At 45.0% G+C, this 23,014-nt stretch overlaps 1 protein-coding gene and 1 long non-coding RNA gene across 2 annotated transcripts in view; both read right to left on the minus strand.

Annotated features, from left to right (window-relative positions):
* Positions 1-12,909, minus strand: part of LOC309702893 (sialoadhesin-like) — a 28,438-nt gene extending 15,529 nt beyond the window's left edge. The window contains exons 1-7 of the mRNA XM_082527528.1: positions 12,637-12,909; positions 7,038-7,328; positions 5,996-6,256; positions 5,493-5,741; positions 5,211-5,318; positions 5,045-5,110; positions 4,835-4,885 (exon numbers count right to left, since the gene is read on the minus strand). Of these exons, the coding sequence (XP_082383654.1) occupies positions 4,835-4,885; positions 5,045-5,110; positions 5,211-5,318; positions 5,493-5,741; positions 5,996-6,256; positions 7,038-7,328; positions 12,637-12,688 (1,078 nt within the window). The 5' untranslated portion in view covers positions 12,689-12,909. The remainder of the gene's footprint in view (positions 1-4,834; positions 4,886-5,044; positions 5,111-5,210; positions 5,319-5,492; positions 5,742-5,995; positions 6,257-7,037; positions 7,329-12,636) is intronic.
* Positions 12,910-14,629: 1,720 nt separating this feature from the next.
* Positions 14,630-22,614, minus strand: LOC309693211. The gene is made up of 3 exons (XR_014272597.1): positions 22,386-22,614; positions 16,632-16,664; positions 14,630-14,735 (listed from the first exon to the last, which is right to left on the minus strand). It is a non-coding gene; the product is annotated as an uncharacterized lncRNA (long non-coding RNA).
* Between the last annotated feature and the right edge of the window lie 400 nt (positions 22,615-23,014).

The following is a 23,014-nucleotide window of genomic DNA, read 5'->3' on the forward strand; positions in this document are numbered from 1 at the left end:
AAGGCCATCACTGCCCTGCCATAATGCTAGCTGAGCTACACTGGCGCAGCCTTTGACCAGCTGGTTGGACTCTACAAATTGACATTATCATCACAGGCAAAAAAAACATTTCTGTAACACGCAGACAAACGGATGCATTAGTATCAATAAGACATAAATGATTTAATGTGTTATCTGTCAAACATGCTTGAACATTTATAGCATTTCCATGCAGAGGCTCTTAAAGGAAGCTTATTTTCAGCATGACAAATAAGCTTTTCAAACCACAGGCTACATTTCCTCTTTTCTACGTGGCCCAGTTAGAAATCATGAGATCTCTCAGTGATAAAAATGAGCCTGCTGGAGAATAGATGATGAACACAACCAGAAGAACAAAGATATTATTCTGTATTGTCATCTTTGTACTTTGATATTTTACTATTACTTGAATAAAACATAATCACTGTATTTCTTTGCAGGTCTATATTTTTCTAAAATAGCCTCCTGTGAAGCGCAACAGATTAAAAAAAATAATTTTTAGCGTGAATCTTTTTAGTAAAGCGACCTACTACCGATCATTCCCCACCAATCAGTTTTACCTCTAAATTAGCTTTATTTGCATTTATTTATTAATTTATATGTAGACTTCATCAGATAGGTGCATCAGACACACAAAGAATGTGGGTAAAGAGGACGAAAGATTTGATGACATCAGATGAAATGAGCACTTCACTCATGAGAAGAGGCTGAGGGAAAGTTTAAAAACAGCCAACACTTGTGTCTTTTTCTGAAACAGCAAAGATCCTGCACAACATTTGCTTAACTTTATCCAACACACATGACACACACATTTTTAAAGGGGTAGGTTGAGGTACTAAAGAAAAACAGTGATGCATTAAGTTTTTTTTTTAAATGAGCTCATTAATTCAGCGCTCTCATAGTGTACAAAACTCAGCCTTAAGGCTGAAGGACAGGTCTCTGTACAGCACTGTCAAAGCCAACCTTAGGAGTGGCATCAAAAGCCCCTGTTCCTTTAGTACCTACTCGGATCAAATCTCCACAGCTTGGACTGTCCAGTTTTTCATTACAATCAGGTACTACCGAATGTGCATAGCCTTTGTCATACTAATGCATCATAGCATCCCATGATGTAATTAGTATGTGACATGAATGCTACAACAAAGGTTGATGTCGAGGCAAGGATATAGCTGCTGCTCTGTCTGTAGTGTTTTGTCAGACTCGGGGGCCACAGTGCTGTTTTTTTTGTCATAATTTCCCTCTTTGCCAGGTTTCAGAAATGGTGCTTTTGATTTTTGTGAATGAAACACTTTCATCACTCATCCAGTGATGCCACTGAATAGCCAATCGGTGGCATGTAATCTGAGGACATCACATTTTAAGTACCTGCTCAGATAGCTTGGAACCCCAGCTGAAAAGGGATAAATAGGCCAAGGAAGCCTACAGGGGTGCATATTGACTCACTATGCACAAATCAGCATTACACAAAAGTACAGACTGGACCTCCCCAGTAAAAAAGCTGCTTAGCATAACGTCAGAGCAGTTGTCACTTCCCATTATGTCAATCGCTTTAGTTCATTTTGGAGGGTTGTAAGCTGTTTTAAATGACATGAGTGCCTTTAAATGATGCTTTTTCGGTGGATTCATGCGCAACACTGAACAGCTGAAACATGTACTCTCAGTCTGACACACAACAACACACTTTATTTATATCACACTTTTATTAACAGAGTTACAAAGTGCTTTACAGAAAGAATTTATATATATTAAACATCAAGTAAAATGGTTAAAAACATAAAAACAGATCTACAGTACATTAAATTCCATTAAAATTATTATATAATGGTAGTGAAACAAGCAAAACACACTGCGCGATCCTTTCTGAAGGAAATATAAACTCAGGCTATCAGGACCATTGCTTTGAATTCAAAATATTCTCCTTTTCACTCAAAGTGACTTTGAGTTTTTAAGAGACTTTAAAGAGGAAAAAAAGAAAAGAAAAACAGCTAAAGAGCTGCTGTTAAGATTTTAGAGCTGAGGCTGAACTTGTATTGACATATTGTAGTAAGAGGTCTCCTCTGGGTCACCACGTTGCCCTGTTGAGGTGATCAAATGAAAGCATTTCAAAACAAACACCATCTGTTTTGTCCACAAATGCCTTTATTATCAGTGAGAATAATTGCCAATGTATATTTTGCAGACCGTTGTGGGAACAGTTTACCCTGCCCGGTATAGGGCTACCGGGGTCCCGCCCTCGAGCCAGGCCCGGGGAGGGTGCACGAGGGCGAGCATCTGGTGACCCGGCCGGGCACAGCCCGAAAAAGGGACAAGGGCCCATCTTCCCACAGACCAACTACCTACAGGGGGCACAGTAGGGGTCGGGTGCAATGTGAGCCGGGCGGCGATCATGAGCGGAGGTCGTGGCGGACCGATCCCCGGCTACGAAGAGTGGCAATTAGGACATGGAATGTCACCTCTCTGGTGGGGAAGGAGCCTGAGTTAGTGCGTGAGATTGAGAGGTATCGGCTAGATAAAGTCGGGCTTACCTCAACGCATGGCTTGGGCTCTGGAACCAGTCTCCTGGAGAGGGGCTGGACTCTGTCTCAGTCTGGAGTTGCCCCTGGCGAGAGGCGGCAGGCTTGGGTGGGTATCTTGGTATCCCCACAGATTGCTGCTGGTATGTTGGGGTTTCTCCCAGTGGACAAGAGGGTTTGTTCCCTGCGCCTTAGGGTCAGGGAACAGGTCCTGACCGTCATCTGTGCTTATGCGCCGAGTGGCGGTTCAGAGTACCCAGCCTGTTGTCCTACTGGGAGACTTCAATGCTCATGTGGGCAATGACAGTGAGACCTGGAGGGGCGTAACTGGGAGGAACAGCCTCCCCCATCTGAACCCGAGCGGTGTTTTGTTATTGGACTTCTGTGCAAACCACAGTTTGGTTATAACGAACACCATGTTCGAACATAAGTGCACGTGGCACCAGGACTCTCTAGGCCACAGGTCGATGATTGATTTTGTAATTGTATCACCAGACCTGAGACCATATGTTTACTTAGGTAAAGAGAGGGGCTGAGCTGTCATAACCACCTAGTGGTGAGTTGGATCAGGTGGCAGGGGAGGACGCTGGACAAACCTGGCGTGCCCAAACGTACAGTGAGGGTGTGCTGGGAACGTCTAGCAGAGGCCCCGGTCCGCGAGATCTTCAACTTACACCTCCGGCAGAGATTCAACAGCATTCCTAGGGAGACTGGGGACATTGAGTCCAAATGGACCACGTTCAGCACCTCTATTGCGGAAGCAGCTGCACTGAGCTGCGGCCGCAACGTAGTTGGTGCCTGTCGTGGTGGTAATCCCTGTCCAAATGGTGGACACAAGAGGTGAGGGGAGCCACCAAGCTGAAGTCCTACCGGGCTTGGTTAGACTGTGGTACTCCGGAGGCAGCTGATAGGTACCGACAGGCCAAGCGGAACACGGTGCGGGCAGTGGCTGAAGCAAAAACTTGGGTGTGGGAGGAGTTCGGAGAGGCCATGGAAAAAGACTTTTGGACTGCCTCGAAGAGATTCTGGCAAACCGTCAGGCGACTCAGGAGGCGGTCCTCTACCTGCACTGTGTATAGTGCAGGTGGAGTGCTGCTGACTTCGACTAAAAAAATTGTCAGGCGGTGGAAGGAATACTTCGAGGACCTCCTCAATCCCACTGGCACGTCCTCTGAGGCGGAAGCACAGTCTGGGGGCAAAGGGGATGACCCGCCAATCTCTGGGGGCGAGGTCACTGAGGCAGTTAAACAACTGCTTGGTGGCAGAGACTCCGGGGTGGACAAGGTCTGCCCCGAGTTCCTGAAGGCTCTGGATGTTGTAGGGCTGTCTTGGTAGACATGCCTCTACAATGTTGCCCTCAAGGATACTTGAAGGTGCATGGGAGTTTCCCCAACCAGTCTACATGTGTTTTGTGGACTTGGAGAAAGCATTCAACCGTGCCCTTCAGGGGGTCCTGTGGGGGGTGCTCCGGGAGTATGGGGTGTCTGGCCCATTGCTATGGGCCATTCAGTCCTTATACAACCGTTGCAAGAGCTTGGTCCGCATAGCCGGCAATAAGGCGGACTCGTTCCTGGTGGGTGATGGGCACCGCCAGGGCTGCCCTTTGTCACCGATTCTGTTCATAATTTTTATAGATAGAATTTCTAGGCGTAGCCAAGTGGCAGAAGGCTTTAACTTGGGTGGTCTCAGGATCTCATCTCTGATTTTTGCAGATGATGTGGTTTTGTTGGCTTCTTCGTGTGATGGCCTCCAGCTCGCCTTGGAACGGTTCACAGCCGAGTGTGAAGCGGTGGGAATGACAATCAGCACCTCCAAATCTGAGGCCATGGTCCTCAGCCAGAAAAGGGTGGAGTGCCCACTCCAGGTCGGGGACGAGTTCCTGCCCCTAGTGGAGGAGTTAAAGTATCTCGCCGCTGCACCTCCACATCGAAAGGATCCAGTTCAGGTGGTTTGGGCATCTGACAAGGATGCCTCCTGGGTGAGGTTTTCCGGGCATGTCCAACTGGGAGGAGGCCCAGAACATGCTCCTCCACATTGAAGGGAGCCAGTTCAGGTGGTTCGGGCATCTGACAAGGATGCCTCCTGGGTGAGGTTTTCTGGGCATGTCCCACTGGGAGGAGGCCTAGGACACGCTGGAGAGATTATATCTCTCGGCTGGCCTTGGAACACCTTGGTGTTCGCCCGAACAAGGTGGCTGGAGAGAGGGAGGTCTGGGCTTCTCTGTTTGGGCTGCTGTCCCCGCGACCCGACCACTTTCATGTTAAACACAGCTATTGTATAATCATCCAGCTTGTATACTTTACCATTTTCAGTGTTTCCACATCTTCTGACTGCCTCATAGAGAGAACGAACACCTGCAGGTCAGAGAAAATCAGTCACCTCATGTCTGTGATACTAATTTAAACACAAATATTCTTGCAAATAACATTTATATTAAAAGCTGCAGACGGTGTAATAAGTACAGTCTTGTTGCAAATAGCGTCACAATATTTGAAACTACGTGAAAAACTAACCATGAAGAAGAGAGGAGGATGGTTGCTGCTGACCATCCTGATTGAGCGTCTGCTCATTAGCAGTACCTTATTAAAAATGTAGGGGAAAAAAGACATTTGAACCTCATGATGCATTTGTGTCTTTGAATGATAAAGAGTTTGTAGTAAGTAAAGGAAAAGGTCTCACTGTTGGTCATTCTGCAGCGATACAACAAGAGCAGGAGAATAATAATGAGAGCGACTCCACGAACCAGTCCAACAATCAACCACACAGGAGATGAAGAGCTGTCAGCTCCTGACACAGTTACAATAAACAATAATTAATTATTGATAAATTATAATTATATAAATAAATACTTTTATGAAATGGAGCCAGGTGACTGCGAGACTTAAATCAGACAATCTAATGTTCATTCTCAGTCATCAGACGTGTTTAGAAAACTCCATCAAATGTTTTGATCCTGCTCACCTTTAACTGACATCCAGCTCTGTGCTGACTCTCTTCCTGAGTACTGACACTTGTAGAAACCTTCATCAGACTTTGACACTGCAGAGATCTTCAGCTCCCCTCGGGGATCATTTTGAATAAGTTTGTCATTGTGATAGAAAAACACATTGGAAAGTATTTTTTGTGTTCTCAAACTGCAGCTCAGACTAACAGAAGCTCCCTCAGTCACAGGATGAACAGGACTCACCAGGATTGGACCATTACCATCATCTGTGAAACAATCACACATATTGTTCCAGTCACATCAGCTGGTGCACACTTTGAGAAAAAGCTGACAAACAATAATAAGAACAGATTGTACAAATGCTTTTCATCATGAAGATCTGATCTTGGATATTTAAAATCTACGGTATGTGTCATATTTGTTTTACCACATAATTACTCCACATACAGCAAAGCTGGGACAAATGTTCATTTGATGTCTAAATCATTCAGATCCAAGAAGTAAATGTATAATAACATACTCTGTACAGTGATGTTGACTGCACTGCTGAACTCTCCTGATCCAGACTCACACCAGTACACTGCAGTATCTGACTTTGATGTGTTGATGTCACATGTGGATCCAGTCATTCTCCTACAGTCAGAGTACAGTCGGCCGTCCTCAGAGAACTTCCTCACTCTCCACTCAGTGAAGTTTCCCTCACAGGTCAGTGAGACAGAGTCAGAGGTGAAGTGTTGCACTCTGTCAGGACTCACTGTGAGAGACGCTGCTGAATGAACATCTGGAAACAACATGCAGTGAAGAGACAAAGCTCACAGATGTTAGCATTCAAAATATCACAGTAAAAATACTACTTTATCTTCTGAAGATCAGTGAAAATATTTTAATTAAGGTATTTGGTCAGTCAATCAGTGTTTACACATTAAAAAATCTCATAGTTGTTAAAGCAACAATAACTTTATACATACAATAATACAACATTAAATGAAGTCACTTGCACTGAACCATCTGGGTCTCTCAGTAATAATCTCGGGCATCATTAGAAGCTACTTGAAGTTTTTGTAAACCTGCTTTCCTGTAGTTTGTCCACAGTGTGCAGTACACAGAGGTGTACAGTATGCGCTACACAAATCTTCACACTATCCGAATGCACTAAATCTGTGTAAGAGAGTGTTTGCTTGTGTTTACATCATTCAGCCAACAAATGTCTTCATCATCTGTCATGTGATCTGTACTAAGATGTCCAACATATGTAAATGGACTGATTCTTATATAGCGCTTTTCGACTCTCATGGAGTACTCAAAGCGCTCTATACAACATGCCTCATTCACCCAATCACACCCATTCTCACAAGCACTTTATCTATACATAGTGCTTTCTAAGTACGATGGATGCATTGGAGAGCAAGTTGGGGTTAGTATCTTGCCCAAAGATACTTGACATGCAGACTGGAGGAGCCAGGGATCGAACCACCAACCTTCCAATCAGTAGGTGTCCAGCTCTACCTCCTGAGCTACAGCCACCCTGTGACGTTATTACAGATCAAAGATTACAAACTGACCTGCAGACCAGACAAACTTTGGTTGACTGTGATCAGTGTGATACTCTGGGTCTCCTCTTCCAGCTCTGCACACATATCCTGCTGTGTGTGTCTGTCCATGAATGATGTAGGAGTCCTGTGCAGTCCCACTGCCATCAGGTAGCAGCTCATAACTGGAGGATTTCTCTGATAGATCAGGAACAGCTTTATACCAGTAGAAGCTCCATCCTGCAGACGGATGTTCAACCTCACAGTTCAGAGTTACCGAGGCTCCAGGACTCAGCCATGATGGAGACACAGTGAGGACAGGATCTGTTCAACAAAGATTTTCTCTCAATGTTTCGTCTCTTAACTCTGAATTCAATGTCACAAAAAATATTGACTCACAATTGGAGATTGAGTATCAGAATTTCAGGAGTGAAACCATGCCTCCAAACAGGCTCCTTCCAGCTCTCATCTATATAGGTTCCCCCAGTTCCACAAGCGGTTCATTCTCATTTACGTTCCCCACACTCCCTCCCCTTTTCAATTCAACTCCTTTGCTTCTATTTAGTACATGGGGATCTGTCATGCCCGGGAAACGCCGGGACTGGCATTTATTCATTTGTTCGGCAACATAATACCCTATAAATTCTATGAATGCATAGTTCAAATGCTATAATAAGACCATTTGAATTTTGAAGCATAATTTGAAGCAAAACAATTTTTTTTGATCAGTAATAAGAATGTAACCCAGTTAATTCTGTATTGATGATTTGGGGGGGGGGGGGAGGGGGTATATTTATATTTTTATGATTTTTTTATTTAAATGTATTATAACTATACTTTATTTTTATAAGAAGGATACAATTAGGACTGTACATCAAAACAAAGTCACAATATATTAATTTATAACTTTCAAACTGTAACTGTAAGAGTTTTAGTAAAATGTGCGGTATTTACTTTTACATAACAGTGTCCAAAAAAAGAAGGCCATATTGTCGATTGCAGTTCATCCATCCATCCATCTTCATCCGCTTTATCCGAGGCCGGGTCGCGGGGGCAGCAGCAAAAGCAAAGAGGCCCAGACCTCCCTCTCCCCAGCCACCTCCTCCAGCTTATCCGGGGGAATACCAAGGCGTTCCCAGGCCAGCCGAGAGATATAATCTCTCCAGCGTGTCCTGGGTCTGCCCCGGGGCCTCCTCCCGGTGGGACATGCCCGGAACACCTCACCCAGGAGGCGCCCAGGGGGCATCCTTGTCAGATGCCCGAACCACCTCAGCTGGTTCCTTTCGATGTGGAGCAGCAGCTGCTCTACTCTGAGCCCCTCCCGGATGGCCGAACTTCTCACCCTATCTCTAAGGGAGAGGCCAGCCACCCTTCGGAGGAAGCTCATTTCTGCCGCTTGTATCCGCGATCTCGTTCTTTCGGTCACTACCCACAGCTCGTGGCCATAGGTGAGGGTAGGGACGTAGATCGACCGGTAAATTGAGAGCTTCGCTTTTACACTCAGCTCCCTCTTCACCACGACGGACCGGTGCAGCGTCCGCATTACTGCAGCTGCAGCCCCAATCCGTCTGTCGATCTCCGGCTCCCTTCTCCCATCACTCGCGAACAAGACCCCGAGATACTTTAACTCCTCCACTTGGGGCAGGAACTCGTCCCCGACCCGGAGTGGGCACTCCACCCTTTTCCAGCTGAGAACAATGGCCTCAGATTTGGAGGTGCTGATCCTCATTCCCGCTGCTTCACACTCGGCTGCGAACCGTTCCAGTGCGAGCTGGAGGCCCTCACCCGATGAAGCCAACAGAACCACATCATCCGCAAAAATCAGAGATGAGATTCTGAGGCCACCAAAGCGAAAGCCCTCCGCCACTTGGCTGCGCCTAGAAATCCTGTCCATAAAAATTATGAACAGAACCGGAGACAAAGGGCAGCCCTGGCGGAGCCCATCACCCACCGGGAACGAGTCCGCCTTATTGCCGGCAATGCGAACCAAGCTCTTGCAACGGTTGTATAGGGATCGAATGGCCCGTAGCAATGGGCCAAACACCCCATACTCCCGCAACACCTCCCACAGGACACCCCGAGGGACACGGTCGAATGCCTTCTCCAAGTCCACAAAACACATGTAGACTGGTTGGGCAAACTCCCATGCACCCTCAAGTATCCTCGAGAGAATAAAGAGCTGGTCCAGTGTTCCGCGACCAGGACAAAAACCGCATTGTTCCTCCTGTATCCGAGGTTCGACTAGCGGACGAACTCTCCTTTCCAGCACCCTGGCATAGACTTTCCCCGGGAGGCTGAGGAGTGTGATCCCCCTGTAGTTGGAACACACCCTCCGATCCCCCTTCTTAAAGATGGGGACCACCACCCCGGTCTGCCAGTCCACAGGTACTGCCCCTGATCTCCACGCAACATTGCAGAGGCATGTCAAACAGGACAGCCCTACAACGTCCAGAGCCTTCAGGAACTCGGGGCGGACCTCATCAACACCAGGGGCTCTGCCACCAAGGAGTTGTTTAACTGCCTCAGTGACCTCGCCCCCGGAAATTGGCGGGTCATTCCCCTCATCCCCAGACTCTGCTTCCTCCTCGGAAGACGTGTCAGTGGGATTAAGGAGGTCCTCGAAGTATTCCTTCCACCGCCTGACAATTTTCTCAGTCGACGTCAGCAGCGCTCCGCCAGCACTATACACAGTGCAGGTAGAGCACCGCTTTCCCCTCCTGAGACGCCTGACGGTTTGCCAGAATCTCTTCGAGGCAGTCCGAAAGTCTTTTTCCATGGCCTCTCCGAACTCCTCCCACACCCGAGTTTTTGCTTCAGCCACTGCCCGAGCTGCATTCCGCTTGGCCTGTCGATACCTGTCGGCTGCCTCCGGAGTCCCACAGGCTAACCAAGCCCGATAGGACTCCTTCTTCAGCCTGGTGGCTCCCTTCACCTCTGGTGTCCACCATTTGGTTCGGGGATTACCACCACGGCAGGCACCAACCACCTTGTGGCCGCAGCTCAATGCAGCAGCTTCGGCAATGGAGACACTGAACATGGTCCATTCGGACTCAATGTCCCCAGTCTCCCTCGGAATGCTGTTGAAGCTCTGCCGGAGGTGTGCGTTGAAGATCTCGTGGACTGGGGCCTCTGCTAGACATTCCCAGCACACCCTCACTACGCGTTTAGGTGCACCAGGTCTGTCCAGCGTCCTCCCCCGCCACCTGATCCAACTCACCACCAGGTGGTGATCAGTTGACAGCTCAGCCCCTATCTTTACCCGAGTGTCCAGAACATACGGTCGCAGGTCTTTGATACGATTACAAAATCGATCATCGACCTACGGCCTAGAGCGTCCTGGTGCCACGTGCACTTATGGACACTCTTATGTTCGAACAGGGTGTTCGTTATGGCCAAACTGTGATTAGCACAGAAGTCCAATAACAAAGCACCGCTCAGGTTCAGATCAGGGAGGCCATTCCTCCCAATCACGCCCCTGCCACTCGGCACATAAGCGCAGATGACAGTCAGGACCCATTCCCCGACCCTAAGGCGCAGGGAACAAACCCTCTCGTCCACCGGGAAAAACCCCAACGTACCGGCAGCAAGCCGAGGGGATATTAGAATACCCACCCCAGCCCACTGCCTCTCACCAGGGGCAACTCCAGACTGAGACAGAGTCCAGCCCCTCTCCAGGAGACTGGTTCCAGAGCCCAAGCCATGCGTAGAGGTGAGCCCGACTATATCTAGCCGGTACCTCTCAACCTCACGCACTAACTCAGGCTCCTTCCCCACCAGAGAGGTGACATTCCATGTCCCTATTGCCAGTCTTGGCAGCCGGGGGTCAGTCCGCCAGGGCCTCCGCTCCTGGCCGCCACCTGGCACACAATGCACCCGACCCCTATGGCGCCTCCTGCGGGTGGTGGGCCTGCGGGAGGATGGGCCCATGTCTCCTCTTCGGGCTGTGCCACCAGACGCTCGCCCTCGGGCACCCTTCCCGGGTCTGGCTCCAGGGCGGGGCCCCGGTAACCCTATCCCGGGCAGGGTAAACTGTTCCCTCGATATACTTTTCATAAGGGTCTTCTTTGTCTGGTCCCTCACCCAGGACCAATTTGCCATGGGAGACCCTACCAGGGGGCAAAAGCCCCCAGACAACATAGCCCCTGGGATCCCTGGGACACACAAACCCCTCCACCACGATAAGGTAGCGATTCAAGGATTGCAGTTCAGACTTCATTAAAGCCCCTTTTCCATTAGTACCTACTTGGATGTTAGTACATAACCACTAGGGGTGCAACGATACTCGTATCGACCCGTTCGATACAGTGCTTTCGTTTCAGTACCCATATGTATCGAACAATACAACATTTTTTATTTATTTATTTTATTTATTCTTTTCTTCTGACGATGTTGTCTGTGTTGAGAGCTCAGTGGATCTGCATTCGACTACTCCGCCTAGGCTGCACTGTCGAGTGCAGATCCACTGAGCGCAGCACAAACTAGCAAGACAGAAGCTAAGCTCGTTGCAACATGGCAACTGCCTCAATGCTACCCGAAACTGAACCTCCCCCACCCTCATTCAGATCTGGCGTTTGGAACTATCATGGTTTTCATGTGAAACATGACCCTGATGGTAAGCGAGTCATGGACAAAAGTAAAACAGTATGTCGGATGTGCCACGCAATGCTCAATTTGTGGGAACTAGTGCGTTAGCGCAGTTAGCTTGTTAACATGTTGACGCCGTCCAGCCCCATGCACGGGGTGATCCGTGGTAGCTTGTTAACGGAGATTTGCCGCGTTATGGTGTTAATGTCATTTTAACAAGATTAACGCTGACAGCACTACTGGGAACACAACGAATATGACTGCACATTTACGCCGACAGCATCCTAGTGCAAAGACAAGTGGAAGCAGACAAAAACAACAAGCACGCATGCTGCAAACTTTACCCAAGTCATTTAGACAGCCGTTAGCACATGATTCTCCTTATGGGGACCTGATATATTTAATATGCTGCTGAGAGTATAGCCCAGAAGAAGTGTATAGTATAGCTTTTATTTTGGAAAGAGCCATTTCTCTGTAATAAACTCTCTTTTCCAAAGATGAGTGATTTCTCGATCAGATAGATTTTTTTTTATTTTGTTGTTTCAGCAACATTCAATTTAAAAACTGTACTTTTGAGTTAAAATATATATTTATAATTTTAATAAATGATAAATTAAAAAGGCATGAACATTTTTTGTATCGAAAAAATATCGAACCGTGACACCAAAGTATTGAACCGAACTGTGAATTTTGTGTATCGTTGCACCCCTAATAACCACGCAAGTTAGGTAGTACTAGATCGTAGTGGAAAACCAGTCGATCCGAGTTGAGTCGTGGCAATCCATGGCAAGTCAATCTGAGAAGGTACTAATGGAAAAGGGGCTTAAGTGAAAAAGCAGTGTGTGTTGCTCATGAGACCAGACTCTTTAAGCCAGACCTGAAACCTCTAAGATTCGTTTCAAAAACAGATAACATGCTAAAAGAAACTGAAGCAACTGCATCATATGTTGGTGCAACAACTAGTACTGCACATGTGCAATAAAAATAATAAAAAAATAAAGAAGAGCTGTCAATGGATTTAGCTTTTGATGAAACATCTCCAACTTACATGATACAGTCAGTGTGATGATTTTACTCCACTGTGTTAAGAAATATCCCATTCTGCCCCGGCAGCTGTATTCTCCACCATCAGACTCAGTAACTGTGATGATTCTGTATTCATTGGATGTTGGAGGTGTGTTTAACTTGTTTTGTCTCCATTCATACGTCCACTGAGCTCCTTCACCTCCCTGAATCTCACATCTGACAGTGACTGTCTCACCGCTGTATATCTGAGGCCAGGATGGCTGCAGGGTCACAGTGGGCTTACTGGGAACTGTTCACATAAGAATGATCCAGTTAGGAGACAAACAGAAACATAAAAACTCTGCCATTATTAACATAAGATTAGAGTGACTGCAAAACAGTTGATTCACAGACAAAATGTTTAAACATGAAAACAAAGTCACAACATTACAATTTCTGTAACTGTAACACAACATTTTTTGTAAAATGTACAAGTATATACTTTGTACATGCGAGGGCTATCAGGCCCGCTATGTAGGGGTGTAGGAATGTACAAGTTGACGACTGAGAGATGGATCTGGGTCCATGACACCCCCAGTGCAATTAACCCTGGCACCAACAACTATAAAAATGTCTTCACCTGTCTGGCTGATGCAGGTATGGAAGAGGGGCTCCAGGGTTCCAGTTCAAGAAACGGTGGCTGCCTAGAGCACACTGTGCTGTCAGACATTAACACAGCCTAGCACAATTTCCCTCTAATTGTCTATACCCAACCAGATAGTCAGGGTGCCCCTAACACAGAGTAACGTGGGTTATAAACATCAAACAGTTATTTTTTAAAGAACGTGAAACTTTAATTTGTTCTGCTGGCCCCTTTAAATCTCAACCATCCATCAGTCACCATGGGCTCTGAAGATCATGACAGGCACGAAACAAAAATACAAAAAAAAAAGACATCATGACAGTTAAAAGAAAAGATAGGTTCAATAAATTGGACAGGCGATGGTGTTCCCACTGTTGTAAAACCCTTGCTTATGCTAGTTCAGAGGAAGAGAGTTCCACAACCTGCTCTGTTTCCCTTACTCAGCCTTGCATGCTGTATAACAAGTAGGCCCTGATCCCGTGACCTCAGGGACCTGCTAGAGACATAGGGCTGTTACCACAAGGTTCCTGATAGATGATTTAACAAATGTCGAAAGGGACCAAGAGCATTCATGATCTTACAGAGAAATCTGTCAGATACGGCTACAAAGCACAACGGCAGTGGTCCCCGAGTCTGACGGAAAGCCATAGACCGAGCAGCAGGTATATTCTTGCCTCAATGTCCACCTTTCTTGTAGCATCCATGTTGCAGCATGCTTGGACACGTTGCTTTTTTTTTTTTTTTTTTTTTTGCCTGTCCCATTTGGTTCTTTAGCCATCAGAATTGTTGTCTGAAGACCAACAAGGATACCCAATGGATTTACTTTGCCAAATGGATCATCGTGGTATTGCCGTATTGGTCCATTTGGTCGATCTTTGTTTTTATTATTTATTATTGGACACGTTGCTATGACGACAACCACAACCAGGTTAGGGAGTACTAGATTTTTATGGAAAACCAGTCAATCCGAGTCGAGTTGTGGCGTTCCATGGTGATTCGATCCGAGTAGGTACTAATGGAAAAGGGGCTTTTGTCTCTGGGTGACAGAGGTTATGAAAAGGCGGCACGTTCACATACAGCTGAATGAAGTAGGGTGTTGTTCACTTTGTTCTCTGCGTCAGGTTTGTAGAATGTGCCCAAACTCAGGCCAGCAACGGGCAACACAAAGGTACGTTTTTAGATTTCGCCTGCCTTACCCAGACAGGACACTTGAGGCAATATATAGCAGACTCGACACGTTGCACACACGCGCCCATATATACAGTTAACATCTTTTATTGATATTCTTGTGTTGGAATAAGTCTGCTTTGCATAATATGAACTTGGAGGTTAACAAGCAAATCAGTGTGGGTAAACTGAACGTTAATGAGTTTAATAAAAATGAACACAGCAGTATTTCCATCCAGATGATGATGATGGGTTCATAGAACAGGTCAGGGTCACACTGCCCCCTACTGGAACAGCTGTGTTATCAGCTCTCAGTTTGGCCTTTGGTTTATCTGCAGTTCAGTTTAGAAAAAGAACATAAAAGTAAATGACTGAATCCAGACAATTTAAAGAGGTCCTGTGCTGGCCCATGTGTGGATTACCTCTGCCAAACCTGATCCGGGCCACCAAAGGGCCGTCATTCTTTGCACCAGTCAATCAGAAGTGCCAGCTTGATGCTGGATCAGGGGAAGACCTGTTTTCTATGGGCCTGGGCCACATAAACCAAACCACAATTGGGCCAGATATGGCATGCCATCACATAGACCAGGGGTCGGCAACCTGCGGCTCCGGAGCCGCATGCGGCTCTTTAGTCCATGTAGTGCGGCTCCGCGTGGTTTGGGAAAATAAATTAGAAGTATTTAGCAGAAGTGTATTTTTTTATGTTAGTTCTTTTTTTTTCTCTCTTTTTTTAAACTTGTAGTTCTTAATTGTAAGATTATTGTGATATTGAAATATAAAAATAAAATTATATTTTATTATTTTTTCATCGCTCAAAATAAGCGTCACACAAACACCGCTCACGCCTCACAGATGACAGCTTACAGTCCTGCGTAAAGATGAAAGTGACTTCGTACAGCCCCGATTTGCAGACGCTGTGCGCAGAGGTTCAGGAGCAGAAGTCCCATTGTAAACATACCACGGCAGACCCTGCGATGTTTCCATGAACACGCTTTTCAGCTTCTCTTTATTGACCACTTTTCACACACGGTTGCTGTACGCATACAGCCGGCTGTAGCTTTTCAGCTCACAGCCCGACAACCCGACAGACCAACAACAGCATAGAGAGCACAGACGTTAAGGCGGCGAGGCGTGATTGCGGGTGCCGCTCAGGTGCGTCCGCCTCCCCTGCAGCAGCGCTTCAGACGACGCCCCGCCACACACATTAACCAGGTAAAATACATATTTTGCAAATATCTATTTTCATTTTTTTTAGCAGCATAGTGCTTTTTTTTCAATTATTTTTTAAAAATCAGGTCAAGGCTCCAAAAGCCCAAAGGTGATATAAGGCTGGAGGCTCACAACAGTTTTTGTTTGCTACATGGATCGTTTTAGTTCAGCTGGGTGTCTTTCCTTTTGTTATATTTCTTTAAGAGTTCAAAATGTGTTCATTACATAAATAACATGTAAGTTTCTCTGTAGCACTTCATGGATTTCATAAGCAACACACCTTAGTTGTTCACACAAAGCATAAAAGCAAAAAACAATATATACAGTGTTATCTTCATTTTAGATGTCAACAAGTATTTGCGGCTCCCACTGTTTTCGTTTACGTGGAAACCGGGTCCAAATGGCTCTTTGGGTCTTAAAGGTTGCTGACCCCTTACATGGCCTGGCCCATATCTGGATGACATACATCTTATCATGCCAGAAGTCAACCAGCAGTGCCGGCTTGATACCAGATCCGGGCCAGACCTGCCTGCTATGTGGGTATGCTTTATTAAAAAGGAAAGTTTTAAGGCTAATGTTAAAAGTAGAGATAGTGTCTGTCTCCTGCATCCAAACTTTGAGCTGGTTCCACAGAAAAGGGGCTGAAGGCTCTGCCTCCCATTCTGCTTTTAAATACTCTAGGAATCACAAATAAACCAGCAGTCTGAGAATGAAGAGGTCTTTTGGGGTGATTCGGTACTATAAGGTCTCTAATATAAGGTGTGAGAAGACTGGTTTTAGAGTCGATTTTGGATTTAACCGGGAGTCAGTGAAGAGAAGCCAGTATAGGAGAAATGTGCTCTTTTTGCTAGTCCCTGCCTGTATCACTCGCTGCAGAATTTTCATCCACTGAAAGTTTTTAAGGGAGTAATCACCTTGGATTTATCCAAGAAGCCAGAATGGGAGAAGTATGCTCTCTTTTAGTTTTCAAGTTCAGACAACATATATGATACAAACGGGAAGAAAGAAAAATTCCTCACCTTGAGCGTTTCCATGGATGACTGTACTGAGCACTAAAATAATGGAAGAAATCAGATATTATTTAACTGACAATCCGAAGATGCAGCACAACCTTTGATAACGTAGAATACATTCCAGAGACAGTAAGAGATTTAAGGTTGGGGTGTTTTTGATCTGAAAAAAGCATTTGACACAATTAACCATGAAATATCATAAAACTGACAGGTAACAGGCAACAAATGGTAAAGATGGGAGAGTAGAAATGAAAATGTTTTTACATTGTTTGTGGAGTCCCACAAGGGCTAGTGTTGGGACCAAAACTATTTCTTATGTATATAAATGATATTTGCAAAATGTCAGATTTTTTTTCTATTTGTTTTATTTGCTGATGACCAGTGTTGGGAAAGTTACCTTAAATTGGTAACTTAATTACATTACTAGTTACTTCTATCAAAAGTAACTCAGTTACTTCAAGTTACTCGTTACTTTAAAAGTAACTAGTTACTCAGGAAAGTAACTTTGGTTTTACTCAGAATTCTCTTGTTAACGTGTTGCTTCCGTAACTTGATAGCCAGCAAGCTTGTCTTCTAGCACTGTGCCACCTACCAATAGAAAGGAAAAAATCATGTGCATTGTCAGGTTTATATAGTGGATTGTCATTTATGCTTAGAAATATTTACTTATTTATGCTTAGAAGTGTATAGTTGATTGCATATTGAAAGAATGTCTCATCTTAAGAGGTCTGTAACAACTCTGTGTAGCATGAAGAGGGGAGTGCGTTCACTCCTCTTCAGAGTGTTCTGGCATAGATGACACACTTCCTAGGAGAGGTCGTACCTTCTCTTGCTGATATATGGTATAGCAAACATACGTATATCTGTTTGAGTGTAAGAGCCAGGAGTCTAGCGTTTCAGATGGACCGCTAGACTCCTGGCACCAGCTTTGGGGAGTCTTCACGGGGTCACATCTTGACCCCCCATACACACACACATACTACACGACACACAGACAAGGTATTCTTTGTCTGCATGTATACCTATATGAAATGTCATATGTTAATGAACTTGTGCATATTCATGTAACCACAATAAAAGGAGCACTACAGGGAACCTGGCTGAGAGTCAAGATCAAGTGGGCGGAACGACATCTGGCTCCAGTCGGGTCTCCCTCGTGCACGAGCAATACAAAGAACTTTGCCTACTTGTGTCTTGCTTTGCTGTGTAGTAAATTGTCTCGTTCCAGCAGTGGCCCTGTGCTAGACAGACCCATCATGCATATTTCCACGAGAGAAATCCCACGCCTCGACCGTCGTTGACCGCCGCCATGATTTTAGCCTACGCCACAACGTCACGTGCGCTTTTTACATCCAACACAAAAACTGCAGTCGTGGTGCTTTTGATTGTACTCAGAACTCAGAAATTCTGCCTTCCGAGTAGGAAGATGTAGGCAACACCAGACTGCAGATGAGCTGCTTATAGGGCTGGACTGGGACAGAAAATCGGCCCAGGCATTTTGACTAGAGACCGGCCCACCATTATAGGAAAAATCATAAAGCCTTTGAATGAAAACAAACGCTGTTGTGACAGTGATGTTCACTGTTTTGATGGTATATATGCATCAATCTATCAATCATTTGTTGTAAGATTCAGATAATTATTTGTTAAAAGCTAGACATTTTAAATGAGAATAAGAAAGAAAAGTACTACTTTGTGCCCCCCTCTCCCTGTTAATGCCCCACCTGCCACCCTGGCAAAACTTTGCTAGACCCGCCCCTGCACAGTTACCAGCTATCAGCTACATTTAAAAAAAAAAAGGATCCTGGTGTTATTTGTCTCTCAGAAACAGTTTAGAACTTATGTCAGGGTTATATTGTTGATTGTCATTTATGCTTAGAGTTTTATAATCAATGTCATGTTGGTAGAGGTTTGATCCTTGGGAGTCTGCAAAGACTTTGTTTACATTCCAGAGTGTTCTGGGATTCACACCCACATCCTGGGAGCATGGGAGAGGTCGTACCTTCTCTCATTGTTTTGTGGTAGGATAAACATATCTATGTCTGTTTTAGTCTAAGTGCCTTTTGTTTAGATGAACTGCTGGACTTCCAGACCAGCACGTCGTTTATGGGGTCACATTCTGATCCCCCCCCCCCCCCCCCCCCACACACACACACACATACTTACACAACGCACAGGCAAGGTACTCTTTGTTTGTATGTATACGTCATATGTTAATGGACCTATGTATATTCCTGTAACCTCAATAAAAGAGCAGTGTTACGAGGGAGCAGACGAGAGCAACTGGGGTCAAGCGAAGGGACGGCGTTTGTCCAGTTGGTCTTCCTCGTATACGAGAAACATAAAGAACTTTGCCTGCTTGGTGTTCAATGCTTTTTGCTGTGTAGTAGAATTGTCTTGAACGTTCCAGCGAATAGGTTTATGCTACGAACCTATCAACTTCCCTTCAACTCATTCATGTCACCTAAAAGGTAAACCTGTTTCTCCATCACCTGTTCAGCTCTGATGATTCAGTAAGGACATCTCCTGGTTTCTTCATGTTTCCCTCTCACCAGATATCCAAACCGATATCATGACCAGCAGCTTTTACAGCTGTGGCTCCAGCAAAGATCAGCTGATACTAGAAATTGACATTGAATAAATTCTAACAACAGCTGATCAACCTTAAAAGTGCTGCTGTTGTTTAACGCGACCTCCGCTGGTTTCCTCTTTCTGGCGCAAAGTGGGCAATAAACAAACAAGAGAGAAAAGCTGATCAGCTGATCATTGATCAGTTTCATGATTGAAGTAGAAACAGGAGAGAATGAGAGAAGAAGAGGCAGCTGTGCAGCAAATACACAGAATAACTCCAGCTTTGTGTCTTTTTCATTGTAGCTGAAGTCCAGGACAAACTGTGCTCCTTTTCAGCTCAATACGAAACGCGTAATATTTTCTCTGAATACGAGACGATTTTTTAGGGAACGGTTGGCAACTCTAATAATTAACCTTATGAACAAAATAAAGTTCAACATCAGTAACATCATAGCACCACCCAGCTGTATAGAAACCCCGTCGTGCTAGCTAGCGCGCAGTACGAAAAAGTCAGCACAACGAAAATAAACTCCACCTAAACTTGGTTTATATCTGACCCAGATAGACTGCAGGTCATAACTTCTTACCTGAAGTTCAGTTCACCTGACACTCGGACGGGCGGCCGCCTCGAGTGTCTCCTCCTGCCTCCCCTTTCCCTCATCCACCTGCTGGCCTCCACCACTTGCTAATGTTACTGAATCTGTGGAAGCTCCGCGAGAGCCACCACACGAAGTAACAAATAACGAGCCTATCTAAATCCCAGTAACGATTAATGCGTTCCTAATTTTGGCATAATAACTAGTTACCGTGCTCGTTACCACAATAATAACGTAGTTACTGTAACGCGTTACTTAATAACGCGTTAGTCCCAACACTGCTGATGACACAAATATCTTGCACCTTAATCACTTTAGAAATGAACAAAAAAAATGGTTTGCTCCATCCGTTTTCTTCTTCTTTTCAGTAGCTGGGTCATGGGCACAGTAGCATAAACAGAGAAGCCCAGACCAACCTCTCCCTAGCCTTATCCTTCAGCTAATCTGGGGGAGCATGGAGGTATTCGCAGGCCACCTGAGAGATGCAATCTCTCCAGTGAGTCCTGGGTCTGCCCCGAGACCTCCTTTCACCAGGAGGAGGCTCTGGGGCAGATGTAAATGTAGATGGCAATAACTGCTGGCGTAAATAAATTATTGCTAAATTGATATAAGACCAAATTCATGGTATCTGCTGAGCAGCACTCTTGTACTTGTGTCACAGCTGTCCCCTCAATTTTAATAGCACTTTGGTGTTCACACAGTGACATTAACTATTTAGTTACTATTAGTTACTCAGCTGTACCAATACACGCATCCAACAGACCACTTTTCACATGGACAAGGAGTGGAGTAGTTGGGTCTTCTCACACCTCTATTGTTTGGGAAGGAAACAATGGGGGTTTCCTTCCCAAAAATGGGAAGGAATTGTTTGGTGTCAAACACCCCAGCCCCAGGCCAGGTGTGGGTGGCCTGGGGCTGGGGTCGGCTAGTGATCTACAGTTGACTGCACTCCATGAGCGTCTGGCATGAGCGTCTGAAGGCAGGACAGTCCTGGTCCCCAAGGACCCCCAGGACATGTCCCATCCAACTACTGACCAATAACCTGCCACAGTACCACATGGAAGCTCCTGTCAGGCATCATAGCAGCGAAGATGAACAGGAATATGGCTGAATATATGAGCAGGGCACAAAAAAGAATTTGCAGGAATACCAGAGGAGCAAAACACCAGCTACTGGTAGACAGAGCAGTCACCCAAGACTGCAAGACCAGGCTCACCAACCTTCAAGAAAGCCTGTCACTCGATGCCCCACACCTGGATCCTGGAATGCTTAGAAGTACACAAGATTAACAGGACCCTAAGAGCCTTCGTCGGCACTCTATTTACAGTCTATTTACACCTGGGAGGAACACTGGTTTGAGTGAGGCGTCAAGGAGGCCATTTACGTGAAAAGGGAAGGGTGCAAGATACTAGCAGGCAGGGCATATATGGAACGTAAAACAGGGATGTTTCTGCATTAATGCGAATCAGTAAATACCAATATTAAGCTGCCATGTTGAAAATAAAATCAGAAAATTTTTAAATAATGCTACAACGCAATTCTTGCCCAGTAGCCTTTTTATATCCAACACTGTTTCTTTTTATTATTTTTTTTATAGAGTTATCATTTGACAATGCACATATGCAGTAGTCATATTAATCATACTACATGTTATTATTATTATTTCATTTGATTTTTTCATTGTTGTTGTTCTTATTACTAGCACGGGTGCTGCACTGAACATAGTGTAACACTGACACAGGTATGAGGTAATATAACATCAAAAACAAGCAAAGGCAGATATCAAAAAGTTTAAAGCAACCATAACAGCAGCAAATGTAATGTGTGAAGTCTAGTTCACCTATCAGCAAAGGGAACTAGAGACCAAGATGCCAATGTATCAACAAATAGGATAGTTAGGTTAGTTAACTCAGCTCAGCTAAATTCACCAAAAAACTGTTGCAGCACAGTTCCTTTTAATTTACACTTCCTGAATCTCCTCTTTGAGTGTGGACAAATGTTGTCTCACACTGCAGCTAATCTCAACCACCACAAGGGCATGTGACTTAATTTTTCTATCCAATAGGAAGTGTAAATTGACAGTTCAAGCGAATCAGACCACAGGTTCAATCGGAAAATTGCTCAGGATAGGGAGGCAATCAGGTGAAGAGGTGGTAAATCAGAATTGCAAACATAAACCTCAAGCAGTTATGTTTGTATCTGGCAACAAATATCTGTAGGCTCTGTATTTTTTTGCGCTTTGTCTGCATCTTTTTTCTGTTATAAAGATAGCTGAGACTTGTTGGAGTCTCATTAAGCAATTTATGAAAAAAAGTAGAAAAAATATTGTTTTATTGAGGATTTTGTTACATTTTTGTACACAAAGGTGTCAAGATCATCAACTCAGTATGGATGACATGTATGAGTAAAAGACACCAGATTTCATAAATTTGACTCAAAAAGAGATTTCCTCCAGAAATCCATGCCACAAGCTATATCACAGCTAAAATGATCACCAAATCAAAAAAAAAAAAAGTTGGAAAAAATGTACAAAAGGGTTAAAGCAGGGATACACTGTCACCATTCACACAGAGAAGGTTTGTTTTGTACTCACAGAATAAGCCCAGCAAACAGAGGAAAGAGTGCCCCATCCTCACGTCCAGCCCTGCACGCTGATCTGCATCTAATCTCAAAGTGTTCGACTTTGCATTGATAATAAATGCATAAAACCAGTTTTTATTCAGCTCCTCCTTCTGTCACCTCTCTGTGCTTCTTTCCCTTATACACCAACCTTAAACAGCCCCTATAGCTTTCACCACAGAAGTTGTGTGACGTGTTCACATTTCCTGTCCACTGCAAGCATTTAAGCTTCTCTCCTGTTTTGTGTTCCTACCTTTCTCTGTGATAGAGAGGCGCTCTCTTAGTTAGGTGACACACTTTGCAGGTCATAGTTCTGAATAGTTTGATTGTGATCCTGCTGGAATTTCCATCTTCTCAGCCCAGCTAGTGTTTTGTGTATTCATAATTATTCATGTTGTCATAGATGTAATCTACACAAAAAAATCTTTGCCACACTGCGTATCAGCATTATGAATCAACTCCGAGCCCTGTGCTGGATCCTATGTGAACAAATGTTAAACTTGCAGCCTTTTGCTTTTCTATTTTTTCTTCTTATCTTTCTGTAAAAGTGTTATCCAATCACCTTTTCACTGTTTGAGGGTGCTTAGGCCGTTGCCCTGCCTG

The sequence above is a fragment of the Aulonocara stuartgranti genome, assembly GCF_965226115.1.
Source record: "Aulonocara stuartgranti genome assembly, chromosome: 3".
Lineage (NCBI taxonomy): Eukaryota > Metazoa > Chordata > Actinopteri > Cichliformes > Cichlidae > Aulonocara > Aulonocara stuartgranti.